This window comes from Monodelphis domestica, chromosome 6 (assembly GCF_027887165.1).
Source record: "Monodelphis domestica isolate mMonDom1 chromosome 6, mMonDom1.pri, whole genome shotgun sequence".
NCBI classification, from domain to species: domain Eukaryota; kingdom Metazoa; phylum Chordata; class Mammalia; order Didelphimorphia; family Didelphidae; genus Monodelphis; species Monodelphis domestica.
Genome location: NC_077232.1, coordinates 181,980,643 through 181,999,160, shown reverse-complemented (window position 1 = coordinate 181,999,160; position 18,518 = coordinate 181,980,643). Strand labels below are relative to the sequence as shown.

At 38.0% G+C, this 18,518-nt stretch overlaps 1 protein-coding gene across 1 annotated transcript in view; it reads right to left on the bottom strand.

Moving 5' to 3' along the window:
• The window catches only part of ARHGAP10 (Rho GTPase activating protein 10), a 385,966-nt gene that overhangs the window by 184,300 nt on the left and 183,148 nt on the right, over window positions 1-18,518 (bottom strand). Inside the window, exons 8-10 of the mRNA XM_007496250.3 lie at window positions 13,357-13,486; window positions 9,972-10,078; window positions 8,461-8,555 (exon numbers count right to left, since the gene is read on the bottom strand). Coding sequence (XP_007496312.2) covers window positions 8,461-8,555; window positions 9,972-10,078; window positions 13,357-13,486 — 332 coding nt within the window. The remainder of the gene's footprint in view (window positions 1-8,460; window positions 8,556-9,971; window positions 10,079-13,356; window positions 13,487-18,518) is intronic.

Sequence of the window (18,518 nt, the reverse complement as noted above, 5' to 3'; positions counted from 1 at the left end):
GCTAGAGTACAGTTGAGCCTGGACCTTGAGGTTGGAGGAGCCCCGCAGACTACTTTCCTTCAGATTGGTCACGTGAGTGATAAGGACTGACCCCTTTCCCTGCCTTGGCTCTCCAAGGCCTTAACACCCGCATTGGCTCAACCTGAGCTAGAATGGTTCTGAGTTAAACTCCTTTCCTTCTCTCCCTCTTTCCTTCTCTCCCTCTCTCTCTCCCTCTATTATTTTCTTCCTCCGGTTGTATCTAAATCACCATAAAAATTTGGCAGCTGACTTGGGTATTTTATTATTTGGGATTTCCCTAGGCGACCATTTAAATTTTGATTTTTTTCAGTCTCAACTACAATTTTAACTGTTCCACCTTCTTAATTTAGATCAGACTGTTGGTGGAACTGTGAACTGATACAACCATTCTGAACAAGATACGGACTACTTGTACCAAAATAATTTTAGCAGCTCTTTTTGTGGAAACTGAAGGAACATCCATCACTTAGGGAATGGATGAACAAGTTGTGATATATAATTATAATGGAATACTATTGTTCCATAGGAAATGACAAACAGGATGAGTTCAGAAAAACCTGTAAAGACTTCTATGAACTGAAGTAAAGGGAAGGGAGCAGAACCAGGAGAACAGTGCATACAGTTCCAAAAATATTAGACAATGGTCAACTAAATCTCTATCAGCAAAGCAAGTCTCCAAGATAACCACAAGGGACTCGATGAAAATATCACCCACAGCCAAAGAAAGAGCTGTTAGAGCCTGAGATTTCTGTGATATGTATGATATATGACTTCTATCATGGCATGATCAGTACAGAAATATATATTATATGAAAGTACAGATATAACCTATATCAGACTATTCAATTCCTCGGGGGGAGGGAAAACTTGAATTCTGAAATGTCAAAAAACAATTGTCAAAAATTGTTTCTAGATATAACTGAATTTTTTTAAAATTAGATCACACATACTCCACCCAAAACCCTGCAATGATTTTTCCTTGTAGCATGGAGGAGCCCTACCATTCTCAAAAGTCATGCCTGGAGGGTCTCAATACTAATTCTTTTTTTTTTTAACCCTTACCTTCTGTGTTGGAATAAATACTGTGTATTGGTTGTAAGTCAGAAGAGTGGTAAGGGCTAGGCAATGGGAGTTAAGTAACTTGCCCAGGGTCACAGAGCTGGAAGTGTCTGCAACTAGTTTTGAACCCAGGACTATAGGTCTGTAGGCCTGGCTTTCAATTCACTGAGCCACCCAGCTGTCCCCCTAAATACTAAGTCTGGAGGGAGAGGAGAGGAGGCAGAAACTACTCATTTCTATAGACTGAAAAGAATAACAAGTATAACTTGTCTCTGTGTTGATACAGTAAGTATATTAGTAATGGCTCAGACAACTCTAAAATTCATTAAAATGTCTATGATTAAAATTCAGAAATACACATCTCTGCTTCTTTTAGGAGTAGGTTCTGCTGCCTGTTCATTAATGACAATTCATTACATAGGATCAGTCTTGGTAAGCTTTGTACTTGGCCAGAAATGCTAAGCCCAAAGAGTAACAATTTATTCTATTGGAGTAGCAAAAAAATACTGGTTCTAATTATTTAAATACCCTTATTTCTATGAAGGAAGGGAGCTAGCTATAAAATATATACACATACACACACCCTTGTGTGGGCTACATTGTTCTTTTTTTTAAGCTATTCATTTATTCCTCTACAAAAAAAAAAAAAACAATTCCAAGATCCCATTATGATATGACAGCATCCTGGATTCTAAAAGGTTCTGACAGTATATTACAATTTTTAACCAATCCTATCAAATTACAAAAAGCTTTGGGTATGGTTCCAACAATAGAAATATGTCCCCTTCCAATAAAAGAGACAAATCTAAGAAATAGCTTAGCTAAATATGGTTAGTCACCAGAGATGACACCTGGGGGGGGGGGGGAGAAAGAATCCTTAGTCCTTTGCACCCCACTTTTCTTTCTGCTGTGAACAATGCAGGTTGGTGGAAGAGGAGGAAGAAAGTGCTAAGAATCACACTTATTAGATATTTCATCACACTTCCAAGAATCATCCAATCCTTAGAATTCCTTAACCACTTACTTTACCACTAGCACTAAAAAGGTGAGATGCTTGCTGAAAATAAGAGAGGGTAGAGACAGAAGAGACAAAGGCTTAGCATAAAGCTCAACAAAGGAGAGCAATCAGATAAGTAAGAGACCCTCAAGGAGTTTAACAGAAAATCCCAGAAGGGAGAGGGTCTCCAAGAGGAGATGGTGGTCAAAGTTTCAGATACCTACTGACTATAAGACCTTGGGCAAGTCACATAACCTCTAAGTGCTCCAGGCAACTCTGTGAGAGGATGAGTTAGGTAGAAGTCAATCTGTATGGTGGAGGGAGGAAACGCTCAAGAGTTCCCAATCCTATGGCATCACTGGTGTAGGCCTTAAGCCTATGGCAGGACAAAGACTTGAGCTGGTCATGGAAAATATAATGGAGCAAATGCTCCAGTACCCAGAGAAGTTAAAGTCTCAACCACACCAGAGAGATTCTCTGTGGTAAATTTGTCAGAGGACACAAACCGAAAAGTTGCCCAGGATAGAAGGTGGGGAACCTTAGCGAGACATCGTATCTCATTTTTAGTGCTTAATGTTTCACTCATTCAGGCAAGCACTTAGGAAGCTCCTTTTATTAGCCTGGGAGTGTTACAAAGATAACCAAGTCATAATCTTGACCCTCTCAAATCACATTCCTTAGCTTTCTATTCATTAAGACAGACAGGTGACATAGTGGACACAGTCCTTGGAAATAGAGTTCAAATTCTGCATAAACTCTCTTACTATGTGACTCTGGACAAGTGACTTAATTTCTCTGTGCCTCAGTTTCCTCACTGGTAAATTGGAGATTGTAATAGCTGCTACCTTCTAGGACTGTGATTATCTAATGAGATAACATGTAAAGCTCTTTGCAAACCTTAAAGTCCTATATTAAATGCTAGATATTATTATTATCTTACAAATGTCCACTATTAGAATGAAACTCTGAAAATGACTGAAAACATTTGGATCTGGTGAAGCAAATGCTCCCTTTCTAATATGCTTTTTTGTGTCTTTCCCACATTTCACATTTGCTCCAGGTGGTCAACCTCCAATAATAATCAAATAGCTTTTTTGTTGTTGTTGGAAATTATCATGCTAACAAATATGGAGGAAGGGAAGAAATAAGCCAGACACAACCCCACAGGAGGGAAATAGGAAGGAGTACATGAATATTCAAATTAAAACTCAGTTAGCAATGAATTGCAGTCAAGAATACAGAGAGAGATGACAAAACCACAGAGGATTTCCCAGAGAAGTTTGGGTACTCTGAAGAGAAAGGAAGTCAAGTACAGGAAATATTGAGTAGCAGCAGCTGGCAGTTAGAGTGGTCAAATTAGGAAAATTTTGATAAAATGTTGAAAGAACTGAGGGGAAGTCAGACAACTTTAAACTTTTTAAATAATAATCAGCAAGAAGAAGCTGAATGGTGTACTAGAAACAACACTCATTGCATTTGAAATCAGAAGAGTTCAAATCCCTACTTTACTCTTGAGTAAATCATTTATGTTTTTTAATCTAAAACTAAGGGATTAGTCTAGACTAGGGGCTCTTAACCTAGGAACTATGAACTCTTTTAAAAATATACTTAGTAACTATTTCAATCTAACTGTGTTTTCTTTATAATCTTGTGTATTTTATTTTATGCATTTTAAACCATCTTTCTGGGGCAAGTAGGTAGCACAATAGATAAAGCAGCAGACCTGGAGTCAGGAGGAATTGGGTTCAAATTTGAATTCAATTTTGTTCAAGTTTTCTTCCATAAAAGGATTAATATACAAAACTGTTTTATGTACATGACTGAGTACATAAAATCTATATGAGATTGTTTACCAGCTGGCGGGGTAGTGGAAGAGAATTCAAGACTCAAAATTCTTTTTTTTTTCATATTAGAAATTGTTTTTACATGTAATTGGAGAAAAAAATAAATTTAAAAAACAAAAAATTCTGGTCTGTGACACTTTCTAACTGTGTGACCCTGGGCAAGTCACTTAACCCCAGTTGTCTACCCTTTACCACTCTTCTGCCTTGGAACTGATACTTGTATTGATTCTAAGCAAAAGGTAAGGATTTTTTTTTAAAAACAAAGCATCATTCTGAGAAAGGATCCATAGGTTTCACTGGATTGCCAAAGGGGTGAATGGAACAAAACCTCTAGACTGGATGAACTTTGTGTAATCTACTACACAAACCACACATCTGGGTCATAAGTAGTATTCAAGATCTCACCAGAAGATGGGGATAACAGAGTAGATCTAAAAATATAATAATAATAATAGATTTAGGTTCAAAATCACACTCAGTTATTTTTTCTCAAAAATATCCTTTTTTTCTGTCAAAAGTATGACCATTCTTCTAATTCCTCAGTTTCATAACCTTCATGACTGAAAGGACTGAACAACAACCAAGTGAGGGGATGGATGAAAGAACCTCTAAAGTCCCTCATAGCTCAAAACCTGCAATCCAATGGCCACAGAACAATCTGGGGATGAGGTTGTGGAGGTTGTAGACTGGAAGGAAGAAGCACAGCCCCGAGTTTTAGTCCTAATGCCAATCCTAACCAGCTGGGGGGCAAGGTACTGAATCACAGAAACTCAGCATCATGATGATGCTCCTTGAGCTCCTTGATGACAGGACTACAAGATTTGGTTTTTTTCTCCTCTCCAAGGACTCCCACAGTACCTGGCACATAACAAGTACAGGATACATGCTTATTGAATGAACTGACTCAAGGGACATCAGTGTCCTCATCTGCAGAAATGGAATGTTAGAGGAGAGGATCTCTAAGATCTCCTTCAGCTTTCAGTTTTACTATTCTCTGACTCTTAATTACTCCGAGTAACCTGGAATAAAAATTGCAGGAATAGGTGAAATCCATTGCCACTTCTTAGCTCACTACTCTATTGGCTGCCATGATGGATGGTCAATCTCTCCCCCCAAAAATCTGTTATACCAAACCTGCAGGTCTAAGGATGATAATATTTTTTATGTTACATTTCAAGGTTTCCAAAGCATTTTGCATTATTTCATTTGCTACTTTCCAACAACCCAGGGAAGAAAATGCTACATGTTTTTTGAGGGGGCTAGACCTTTGATTTCATCATTATAAAAAATGCCAGTGAGGAAACTCCCCTTTTCAATGCAGACTGGCCCTTTAAAAGCCTAGGACACTGAGTTCACTGGGGAAAATATATTTTGGAGGTGGCACCTAAATCCAGGACATCTGGACTCCAAGTTTGTTCCTTTGTTGGATCCTAATCTTCATGCCCCAGCACTGTATACAGAATTTTCTTGGCAACAATCGTAGATTGGTTTGCCATTTCTTTCTCTAATGTATTAAAAGCAAAGAGAGTTGAAATGACACACTCAGAGTCATACAATGATTGTTCAAGGCAAAAATTAAATTCAGGTCTTTCAAACTCCAGGCCCAGTGCTTGAGCCATCCAGCTGTTTCCTGACTGTTGGAAGAGAATTTCTCTTCTCCATTATGTTGCTTTGCTCAACATCACCCCTCAGTGACCTTGACCACTGAGATGTGCAGGTATAGACAGGCCCTCAGAGAAAGGAAGTTAGAGAACCCAAGAACCAATGAGAGAGGAAGCTGTCCCCCTGGACAGCCCAGGCAAATTAAGAAACTAAGGTTGATTCCTGAGATGTGACATGTGAGAGCTAGTGGGTAGAGAAAAAGAGCTTATAAGTGGAAGAATAGGAGGTCTTCTGGCTGAATGAACTCTTGTTAGTGTTGAGCTTCAATCCATCATGGCAGCCAATAGAGTAGTGAGCTAAGTAACTCTCTACCTCTTTCCTAACTTTCCCTCTCTTTACTTCTACTATTTTGATTTAATAAAGTTATTAAAGCTACTAGCAGCCTCATAATTTAATTTTAATTATTACAATTCTATATCGGACAGCTTCTACTATGGATACCATTACTGCCATTTTTTCAGAGGGAAGAAATGAAGCCAAGAGGAATTAAATGACCTGCCTGATAACATGCATTGGAGGTGTAAGGGGAACCTTGGTCTTCTCACTCCAGCTTTAGCAGCCCACCCTTTCCATTCTTTATCACATGACACTGTCTTTCAAACAAATAAAAAAGTCACCCCAGTAAGAATCAGTCCTGACTGGGAAACTCACTAGTTATGTAATCTTGGGGAAATCACTTCATCTTACTAGCTTCTTTTTCCTCATCTATAAAAGGTTTGGATGCATATTGATTACAGCTGTATATAAATGGGAAAGTGTATATATATGTGGGAGTAAACAATGAATAAAAGGGAAAATGGTGAATCACGGACAAATTGCATGTCATTGAAATAAATGCCTGTTGAATTAAATTGAATTATAAATGAGTTTGATGGTTTTCTTGTTCATATTAAACATAAATAAAATAAAATAAACTTATGAGACAATCACTAATGTCCTTTGGAGCTCATGTAATCCTAAAATCTGCAATTCTACTAATATACTGTCATCTCTATCTAAAGATAACCCTGTTCATTCATCATTAATGGGAGTCTTAGAATAGCACTTTGCCCAATAATGACATCAGAGTATAAGATATTGATAATAACCAGTGGTAAGTTGCCAAATGGCCAAATGTCAGTTTAGTTTTCATTTCCTTTCTCCTCCTTTACAGAGGGTGCTGTGAGCAATCAAATGATCCAAACCTATGCAGTGACAGAAAAAGAGAAACAAAGACCTCCAAAGGAAAAATATATTTCATAGTCTCTCTTCAAATGACTGAGAGTTGACTACACAAGAGCATCTTCATCATTTGGAAGGTGTATGCACTGGACAAGAGGAAGTCACAGCAGAGCAAACCCTGGTCTCAAAGACAGAGTAGATGCTGGGTTCAAATTCTGCCTCAGTCATACACCTGACATGCACTGGTAGATATGCTAAAAATTAGGGATATCAATTATTTTTGTACAGCCACTTTTAGTGACATTCAACTCTTCATAATCCCACTTGGGGTTTTCTTGGCAAAGAAAATGGAGTGGTTTGCCATTTCTGGCTCACTTTACAGATGAGGAAACCGGGGCAAACAGGGTAAAGTGACTTGTCCAAGGCCACGTAGGTAGTAAGTGTCTGAGGCTAGCATTGAACTCAAAGAGGAGTTTGCTGGACTCCAAGCACAGTGTTGTATCCACTATGCCACCTTGCCTCCCTAAATAAACAGATTGGCTGCAAGCTCTTCTACGTTATCCTCTGTAGAAGTCACACACATTAGCAGGAGAGGTAGCAGGGGTTGTTACAATAACATGTCATTCAGTGGGGATCCTGATCCTGCCATCAAGAGCCTCCTATAGGGGCCCAATGTTCGTTAAATCCACAGAGATAGCTTCTACCTTTGCCTAAATTGATCTCCTGCTATTCAAAAAACATTGTCAATACAGAGATGCTGGAAAATAAGTGCAGTAATCTGAGCATCAGTTCCTAATCATTTTTCACAGCCAAAGTGGCTTGTACTACAAGACACATTTTATACTTCAAGAGGCAGTAATGAAGCCAATATGGACACTACCCTTGATGGGCAGAAGTGGCAGGTCCTTTAAAAAAATCATCCCATAGTCTCTGAGAGGGGCTGTGGCTGAAAAATCAGCCAACCTGGTGAGGAGGATCTCTGCACTTATCAAGGCAGGCATCAGAGATCATGCCCATTCTGGCTGGAACACAAGAAGGGTATACATACTGTTTCTACCACATAGGAAAAATAAACTGAACCAGATCTGTGCCTTCACTGGACTAGAAGCAAAACCCTTTAACCAAAGGAACCACAAACCCCTGGGGAAGTCTAGATCCCTCTCAGAGTAATTCTTTTAAATAAATCAAGAAAACACTAAATTGCAATTAGACATTGGTGAAAGTTTAAAAAAAATTTTTTTTCATGCAAGTTATCCATAGACTATGGAACACCAGTAAGAAGGAGCTCTAATCTACAGTGGTGTGTCAAACTCAAATAGAAATGGGGACCACTAGATCTATGCAGAACACATCTTGCCTTAGTTTTAGAATATATTATGTCTGTTTTATCATATTTTTATTTATTTTGTTAAATATTTCCCAATAACATTTTGATATGAGTATCTAAGTAAACCCCTTACCAAAGCAGGCTGGCACTGACTCTGCCTTCCTTACTGTGCTTTCCAGAGCAGTGAAAGGCTCCCTGATTTGTCCAATGTTACCGAAACATGCACTTGAACCCAAGTCTTTCCCAGCTTCCCTCTCTCCACTGAGGCAGGCTGTTGCCCATAGATAATTATATTAAAACAGTACAAATGAGGCAATCATCGATGTTCTCACAGTTTCAAAGGAAGCAAAATGCTCTTTTTAACACGTTCCATAATTTGAATAACTTACCTGTCTGCTGCTTCTACATCAAAACAGAACCGTCTGTCGATAGAGTCAGTGTGCCTTTTGGTGCATTCTTTCAAAGAGAAAACATCTCCATCACCCTGTTAATGAGGAGAGAAAAGGAAAGATACAAAATCAACTCAAAACAAAGGGAGTAACCTATGCTGGCATAAAAATAAAACTACAGGTTTTACCTGAACATATGCTCTTCCCCTCCAAAGCCACTTCCTCCCCATTTGGCTACTTAGTGACTCTCTTAACTCTCCTGGCCCCCAGTTCTGAATCCCACCTTGTCTTTGGCTCTTCCCTCTCTTCCCTGCCTCACACCTAATGAAGAGGCCAAATCCTGGGCAATTCTAGCCTTCATTCCACCCTGTCTCTGTATTCTTGAAGCCACCAACTAATTCAGCACCTGCCTCTAGCTCTAGATGTTTCCAGTAATCTCCTCAAAGATATCTCTGCTTCCATGCTCTGCCCCTTCTCCAATGAATGCATCTCTTCACAAAGCTGCCAAAATGGCCTGTGCCATGAACAACTCCTGCCCAAAGACTTCAGTCTGCCATCCAAACTCGCCCTCATTCACCATGAACTTACTTTTCTCCCTAGTTTTATTTCAATTACTACTTTATATACATATCTCTGTCTCTGTATCTCTCTGTCTGTCTCTCTGTGTGTCTATCTGTGTCTTTCTCTGTCTCTCTGTCTGTCTGTCTCTCTCTCAAATCTGGTCTCAAATACTTACTGGGCAAGTCTCTTAACCCTGTCTGCCTCAGTTTCCTCCCCAGTAATATGAGATGAAGAAGGAAATGACTGACCCTCAGGCATCCTTGCCAAGAAAACCTCAAAAGAGGTCATGAAGAGAGTCGAACTGAAATGACCAAACAACAAAATCCCTCCCTATGTTCTCTTGCCTTCATGGATTCATGCAAGGCTTTCCCTTAACCTGGATTACTGTCTTTATTTCCCCTCACTGAAATCTTCATTTTCCTTCAAGGTCCAGCTTTTGGGTATTCTTATCTTTATAAAGTATTTCTTGATTTTCCCGTCTAAAGTTAATATCACTTCTACCTCAAATTTCCTTAGAATACTTTACACTGATCACTCCTTCACTTCTATTACACTCTATCTTTGATTATATGTATTTACTTTCATTTTATATCTCTTTTTTAAACTGTAGGTTCCTTGAAATTGAAGAATGATACCATTTTTCATTTCTGTATCCCAATGCTGTCAAAACTGCTGCCATACATTAGCTGCTTAAGTATCTCACAAACCCTTCCTCCCAACTGTTTTTTTTCTGTCAGAAATTTTTAAATCTTTTTTCCTAATGGTTTACTACTGAAACATTTAGTTAGTTTTGTTCTCCTTAGACCTTCCAATTTTTTTCTTATTTTTGTATTACTTGTGATAAAAATATTCCAGGCCTCCCTTTCTGATGATATAAAGGATTCTAGAAAGGTTACATCATACTCCCCACACGTTCTACACTTGTTTGTAGAGTATAACAATATACTTACAATCTTCCCCCCTGATCGATGTTCAAATGGAATCATGGTAAACTTCTTTGCTGCCTTCCTATACATGCAGTAGTGCTTAACCCAACTGGAGCCAAACGGAGCAGGCCCTGAAGCAAAGGGAGAACATGATGCATTTTAAATGAAGAAAAATGTCATTCCCCGGCTCTTCTGTATACTTAGCAGTGTTCTCTGCTCATGTATATTCAGGGAAAGGAAAGGGAGAGAGAAAGGAAAGAACCAAAAAGCAACCATCTCAAACACGTCAGCAATATACAAGCTAAACTCTGTACCCTTGATAATGTACTCTGAATTTTAATCTCATTGATATTTGATGCCTTTGAGGAAAAAAAAATATTCACAGTAAATGCACTGGTATTCTCTGTGACCATGCCACTACCAGCAAAGCAGAGGTCCAGTCAGGGACATTAGGTGATCTGCTAATAATGCCAGAGACTATCAGGTATAAAAGAGGAAAGTAGGCACAGTGAATAATAAGGGAGGACCTTGGAGTCCAGAGTTCAACATAGATACCCAGGTGTACTGGCGGTAGGGCTCTGGATAAATCACTTAAACCTGTCACTGCCCCCAGAAAACTTTTTAATAACTAAAATACAGATGAAGCACCAATGTATACTAGTGTACCAGATATATATGTAGATATAGATATAGATATATAAATTTAATAACTTGGTTTAAAAATAATTTTGATGACTGTTAATCTAATACATCATATAAACAGAAAGCAGTCATTTCTTGCCTTTTCCCTATGGTTCAGGAAAGTTTGTCAACACTTCAAATTTATGATTTTATAATGTGTAATTTTTATTATGTGATCACGAGCTCACAAGAATCACAGATTTGGAGCCAGAATAATAACAAAAATAATCAGCAGCATTTATACAATGTTGTAAGGTTTGCAAAGCATTTTGCAAACAATTATCTCATTTTATCTTTACAACATCTGAGAGATAAGTGCTGGTTATTCTTATCCTCATTTTATGGATGAGGAAACCGAGATATACAGAAGGAGAAATTTGTTGCCTTAAAGAACCGTAAAGACAATTAAGGAAAGAAGAAAAAAATAGTTCAACAAAACCCACCAATACTATGTCTTACAACATATGCGATATTTCATATCTGTGGTCCCCTACTCCAGCCATAGAAGAGGTATATTTTCTCACTTCTTCTTGAAGACCAACCTTGACTGTTATACATCTCAATGCCACAATTTAAAGATGAAAAACAAACAGAAAGTTTTTAAGTTATTTTCCCATGGTCCTAAACCTAATACATGTCACAAACAGAACTTAAGAGTAATTCTCAGTCAGGAATCCAAACCCAAATACTGACTCCTAATCCAATGCTCTTCTCCATGGAATCATACTACCTCCATATACTACTGGGAAAAACTCAAAATTAAAGATGAAGGATAATGCAGGGAGGTTAAGAAAAGAGAAAAATCAATATGAGACTGGAGTGGTTCCCTGGGACACTCAGAATTTTCCTAGTGTCCTTTTTTGAGTCCTCTGAAAACATTCCTTCCACATTCTAATAAAGCACATAAATCAAAGCAATTAAGAGGACAGATATAGATCAATCCGTTGAGAAGTGGGAGCTGGTGATGGTCCCCTACCACTATAGATGAGTCTAAGAATGAGATATTTCTAAGCTCATTTTAGTCTAATTTCTTTTTAAGTCTTTTCAGAACAAAGGACATAGATCTGAAACCTACAAGCACCTTTTTCACACTTGATCATCTGTCCCTCACTTCTAAAACTTTTAAAATTCTGATTTATATACACTGGATTTTCAAACTCTTCACATAAACTTACTAGACATGACAGCTTCATCAAGACAGATAATCAATGGCTTTTCAGAAGATTGTGATTGATTCTTTAGGGTTTTTTCCCAAAATGGAACAACTTGGCCGACCTGACTGCAAAACTAAATCCAAATTTAAATATGTGCAAATGAAAGAAAAGTGGCACTCTCTGGCTGATGAGATAGTTTCCCCACAACGGTTTTATATTTCATCCAAAGTGTAGATGATATTTATCTGCCTCCAGAGTCTTCCACACTCTTAAATTGGTCAGTTAAACTGAAGTGCTGCAAATCAGTCATAAATGGCAAATGAAAGGAAGGTTTGTGAGCTGCTCTGATTACACTCGACAGGATGAGAAGGAGAGGCTGTAAATAAGGAACATTCTCATGTTTTCCTCTCCTTCTACCACCAAGCAATCAGAATGACTCCCAAAGTTCCACGGGTGAAGAAGAATACTCTGATCCCACCAGTTAAATGATACCAAAAAGTTAAGAACTGATTATATTTAGGGGTTTCTGAATCTCCAATTATATAAATGAACTGTGTTCATGAAAACACGGGTATACTGAGTGCAGTCATGCTATTTGCTGTGAAATAAGGTGGGATGTTATTTGGACTGAGAAGATTCTCAGAGTGGTTCCAGCTTTCTCTGTTACTAAGCTGCCATCTTGGGCCCCCCCACTTAGGCTGCTATTTGGAAAGTCTCTTAACCATCACATAGGATGAGAGCACTTAGAGCTAGAAGGAAAGGTGTGGAAGAACATGCTTGGAATCCCTACTAGCAGAAAGGCTAAGGTTTGGTGAGTGACTTGAGCTCAGGAGTTCTAAACTGAAGTCTGCTGGACTAATCAAATATCCTCACCAAATCTGGTACCAACAGGAGGGTGAGGGATCAGTCTGTCTAAGGAGAGGTCAGAAACAGAGCAGGGTCAAAGCTCCCTTGATGATCAGGAGTGGGGCTGGCCCCATAAACTCTCTCCTCCCTGGAATAAATAGCTAAATACATTCAGACTCCTTTGGTTTTGCTCCTAGGAAACCAGGCTCCAGTAGGAGAATTTTAATCTGAGTTTGCCTAGAATCAGACCACTGTGCTGTCCCCCAACCATTTTGGGGTCATCCTGGAATGTAGCATCCCCTCCCCCATGTACTCACCTATGCCACATAGCTCAGGATATAAGTTCTTGAGCATAGAGGCACACTTGCTTACTTGTTTTCATATCTCAGGAATAGTGCCTGGAACACAATAAATGCTCAATAGACGTTCTGCTAATCTATTTATCTATCTATCTATCTTCGGGCCATTTTTCTTAGGGACAGGGTAGGAAAGGAACAAAGAAGGTATCAGAGAAAAGCTTAAAAATCCAAGCAGCTCTTTATAAAATCAGTGCATTCTAGCATCAGACAGAGTGGGAAGGAACCTCAGAGATCATCTAGTCCCACCTCTTTATTTGACAAGATTAGAGATATTTTCAGGCAGGGTACTATGCCAGGTGTTTGGAGGCAGATAAAAGAGAATGCTGCATGAATTCATGATTTTAAAGTTTAGCTTTGCAGGTTTCTTACTTTTTTCCTGAATGTAGAGGTAGCCTTCCACTGCAAACTGGCTTCCTCTCTTGTGTTCCTTAGGATTCTGTCTGATTTTATTCATAAGATCCTCCACTTCAGACCTTGTGCCTTCAAAACGATTCCTTGTCTAAAATGAATAAAAGACAACATTGAGAGACTTGAAAAGTATAATTTTGGTCAATACTGAAAAATCTAGATTAATTCTTTAGAAAAGCAAAGATTTTAATTAAGGTGTATATATATACATATATATTTATTCAGCTATTTTCTATCTTTAAGTCAATACTGATATGGTATTCCTTGTTAAAAAAAATCAGAAAGTTAATGGAGGAAAGGAACCTAGAAACTAAGAAACTTTTAAACTAAAGTTTAAAAACTGTATATAATTATGTAACCAAACACATGCTCACTATCATTAGGTCCCACCTACAGTTAAAACTGATCAAGTCTTAGACCAATAGCAAGGCTGCAAAGACCACATAGAAGTCATTGTATTCCCTTAAATTTTTAAACGATTTTGTTTAATTAATGCAGGCTCTGGCATAAGGAAATATTTGCAAACCTGGAAATAACATTGAGTTTCAAACTCATGGGATTATTTTTGACTCTCCCTTCTCTATCACTTCCCACATTCAAATTAGTTACCAAGTTAAGCTGATCCTACAGTAAGTAGCATCTCTCACCTCCATTCTCCTGCCCATTCACTGCTGTCACTGCTGTCACTGCCTTCTAAAGAGATCACTGTGATAAGTCCCAACTAGTCCATCCTACCTCAAGTCTGTCTTAGAATTGATATAATCAATTCCAAGGCATAAGAATAAGAAGGGCTAGGCAATCAGGATTAAGTGACTTGTTCAGGATGGTACAGCTAGGAAGTGTCAGAGGTCATATTTGAACCAAGGACCTTCTGTCTCTTAACCTGTCTCTCTACCCACTGAGCCACCTAGCTGTCCCAAGAGTTACTTCTTAAGTTGAGTCTTAATAGAGGGATCCAAGACTTTTCCAAGAGACAGAGGGGAGGAGTAAGGGCTGCTCTAGGAGACATAGATGAATGGAGGGCAGTGAGGTTGGAGATGGAGTGGAGCATATTGGGAATTGCATAGAAGTCAGTTTTCTAGGAAAAAAAAAAGAAGTAACTCCTATGTAAGACCTTCCTTTTCCAGTTACTTGGATTGGAAGATGCTTCAAAATTAGTGATAACTTGAGTCTGTCTTAAATATTCTCCCTTAAGTGAACTCCAAAGCTGGATTAAAATGAGTCACAAGAGGAAATGTCCTCAGCTTAGACCTGTCCACTACAGGACCAGAATCTCTGTGGGACCCTGGCTGAGATCACTGAAGGCAGGCACTCTCTTTTCTTATCTTTGTATCTCCAGTTCCTGGGACATAGTAGGCACTTAAAAATTGCCTGCTGGATTAAGGTATAAATCAGATTAAGTTGTAAATTCCTAGCAGGTAGGGACTTGGCTGTTTTTTTTAACTTCTGTAACCCTAGCATCAAGCCTTAAACTCATATGAAAGTCATTTAATAAACATTAAGTAACTTACATTTAAGGAATACAAGGAACTGTTGACATGAACCTGGGAGAAACTTCAAGTGAAAAATTACTACTCCACATTTTCTTCCCCCTTTCCCCTCTTTTCAGGAAAGACTGCCACAGGGAGCTTATGACAGGAGGGAAATGGTGACATGGCCCATTTCTGTAAGCTCAAGATTAAAGCAATATTCAAAAGGAAGCCAATGTGTAGAGGTCTGTTATAAAACAAATGAGCAGCTTTTGTAAAGGGCATTTAGTAGTTTCTTTTTTTTTTTTTAAGAACTTCTGGCCACAAAGAAGCTCTTAAATTTACCACTGTCCTCTCTTGCTTATCCTTTTTTCTTTCATTCCTCAATCTTATTTTCCTTTCTGAGCCCTCTCCATTTTTTCAATGTATTTCTCTCCCCCCCCCCCCAATCAGAGCTCCTTCCATTTTCTTATCCTCCTCTCCTTTTCTTAATTTCATGACTTATGTTAACCCACTTTATAAAGCTAGTACTCCAGCCTCAAGTAATATTGCAATGGAAGCTTATAAAACACCAGATTTACTACCAACAGGCAGTTATCCGGTTAATTATTCCTCAGCAATTCTTTTCAACAGCTTCGAAAATAGGGGCGTATGAGATGAACCATGCATCAGTCACACCCTGAAATTTAATCATGTTGCTAGATTATACAAATATCAGTGACTGGCTTACCATTGAGAGGATCACAGACCTGGAGCTGAAGCAGGCATTAAAGGTCATTGAATCTAAACTTCTCATTTTACAGAAAAAGAAACAGGCTGAGAGGGTATTTGAACTGAGGTTCAAACTGCTGGTATTTGAACTGAGGTTCTCCAGCCTGACTGTAGAGACATCACTATTTACCCAACCACCTCATCACCTCAGAACCATGAACAACCACAGACTAGAACACATTGCACTATATATATATAGTTTTCCCCTTCTTGCCAACCTTTTTAAGGAAAAAAAGAACATAATTATTTAGGCTGTAAATCATGTTCTAAAAATTACAATAATGCCACCTCAAGGTTTCAGCATATTTTATATATACTATCTTAGTTGATCCTCACAAAAAGCCTACCAGGGAGGTATTGTATGGTTTATGACTTGCTCTTAGGTCACACATTCCAACAGCCATAAAGAGAAACACTTAAACTGAAGAGAGAAGATGGGTTGGTCATCTTGGATTGCCTTTCTTGGTACCTAACAGATAGCAGTGCCTGGCATACAGTAAGTGCAATTTGCTTCCTGACTATGTCCAGAGCACATGAGGACAGCACTCAGCATCCAGGGGTTTCTAGCACTGGAAAGATTCTACCACCCAATGGATGATTTAGAGCATGTTAGGGCTAACTAACACCTGGAATTTTAATCAATAAATTTAATCAATAAATAAAATGAGGCCATTTCTCCAAGTATAATATTCTTTAAAGGGTTATGTGATCTTCAATAAAGGATGGGCCAATTGCAAAAGGAAGCTGATAGTCTTATATGGGGGTGCATCTTCCTTCTGATGTGTTTGATAGTGCACCATTCTGACATTCTGTGGCAGGACAGATTAGTGAATACTTTAATTATTTCATTTATAGCATCACTGTAGCTAAGCTACCCAAATGGCACTTAAAATGCAATTTTGTTTTTGGATGAACGAGTTGGGGTTCCTGGCCCAGATAAGTGTCTTGGGGGCCTGGGAGTAATTACCTTACTCAGATATGCCCTTGAGAAACTGCCTGACCTTCACAGGCTGGAGTCTGGGGGAATAAATGGATGCATAGAAATATTGGTAATAAATAATATAATTCCACATTAATTTTCCTCATTCTCCACTTTGATTCACTGGGAGACACAGCCTCCTCAATCAATCACTAACTGATGTGACAATTATAAATTTCAGGATTGACTCACAAGGATACAAAAAGACCTGAAGGTACTGCACAGTTCATGGAGGGCTTAACTACAAAGTTTTGATTTTTTTTCAAGTTTTAAAAAGTTTAAAAAGTGACTAAGGGCAGTGTCCTCCAGAAGTGGGTCTTACCAATAATAATAATAATAATAATAATAATAATAATAATAATAATAATGGTGCATGGGGAAGAAAAGAAAGTATGGGTAACCCACCTCCCCCCAGCCCCCATTTCAAGAGTCTCATGCAGCTGTTTGATTTCTGAGGACATCTACTACCATCATCTGGCCCTTGGGAAATCTTCCCTTTTTAAGCCTTCTGGAATCTGCTGGCTCTCAGAGCAGTTTCTCTGGCAGGCCTGCTTCTTTATTAGTTCAGTCCAAATTACTAGTAGACATCTTTTTTTGCTAAAAGTTCTTTAATACAGTCGCTTTACTTTTTGCTTTGCCAGTGATGAGAACTAACTCAAAACTAATAGTTCTAATCTTAATATGAAGAATATCAAATTAGAATATCAAATTTGCACTAAAAATTTGCTATATCTATGCTCCTTGATGTTCTTTTCTCTATTCAAACCAGGTACTTGATTTAGAAATTTCCAATAAGAGACTGAAAGGAAAATTTAGAGGAATTTATGAGGATCTGACTTTTAGAATGAGCCCTTCAACTGGGAAACCAGGAAATTGTGAACCTAATTTTTAGTACTTTGTCAAAAAATTTTCACTCTATTTTCTCTAGTTATTTACTTTTAGCTACTCTGAGATACTGCTAAGAATCCAATGTTCTACATGAACCCAAAGCTAGCAAAAGTCTTTGCAGAAGGTGATTTCTATGCCTAAGTTTGATGGCCACAAAAATGAATTTACTCAAAAAATGCTTATTCTACTCCAGTTTTAACAACAGACATGAGATGAGATGTGTAACTGGCCTTGGTAAATCATTCCAAATTGTATCAAATATATTCAGTTACTAACCACTGTTTACATCTGTTCAAACCCCTATATAATTTGCTTGTATTACAGAACATACTTTCTAGACAAGTGTTAGTCCCATATTAAATAACAAACCTAAGAAAAATTGGATGTCTCCTTGAAGTAACACAAGATGGACCATAAGGCATTCTTCTCTGAGATAACTAATTGCACTGAAATTCTTTTAACACAAAATTTAACTTCACTAAAGAATAGAATTAGGTCCTGGTTTCACAAATTTCTACATCATCTAATTGTTTCCATATCATTCTGATATATTTGAAGGACCTTATCTTATACACAAATATAAAACTAACAATACTTTTTGAGACAAATTAATTCTCATCAATGGTGTGAAATAAGTCTGGTATTACAAAAGAAAAAAAAACACCCCATAAAACAGAAATAGATAGCACAATGGATCAAAAGCCAAAACCCTACAAAATATGTTGTTTACAAGAAATACATTTAAAAATGAGAGACACACACAGAGTAAAACCAAAGGACTGAAGTTAGAATATATTATGCTTCACCTGCCCCACCCCTCAAAAAAAAGAGAAAAGCAGGGGGAGCAATAATGATCTCAAAATTAAAGCTAAAATAGATCTAATTAAAAGAGATAGATAAGGGAAATTACATTAGGCAGAAGATATGAGCTAATGAAGCATCATTAATACTAAATATATACACACCAATGTTATAGCATAAAAAAATTAAAGGAAAAGCTAAAAAAGTAAATGGAA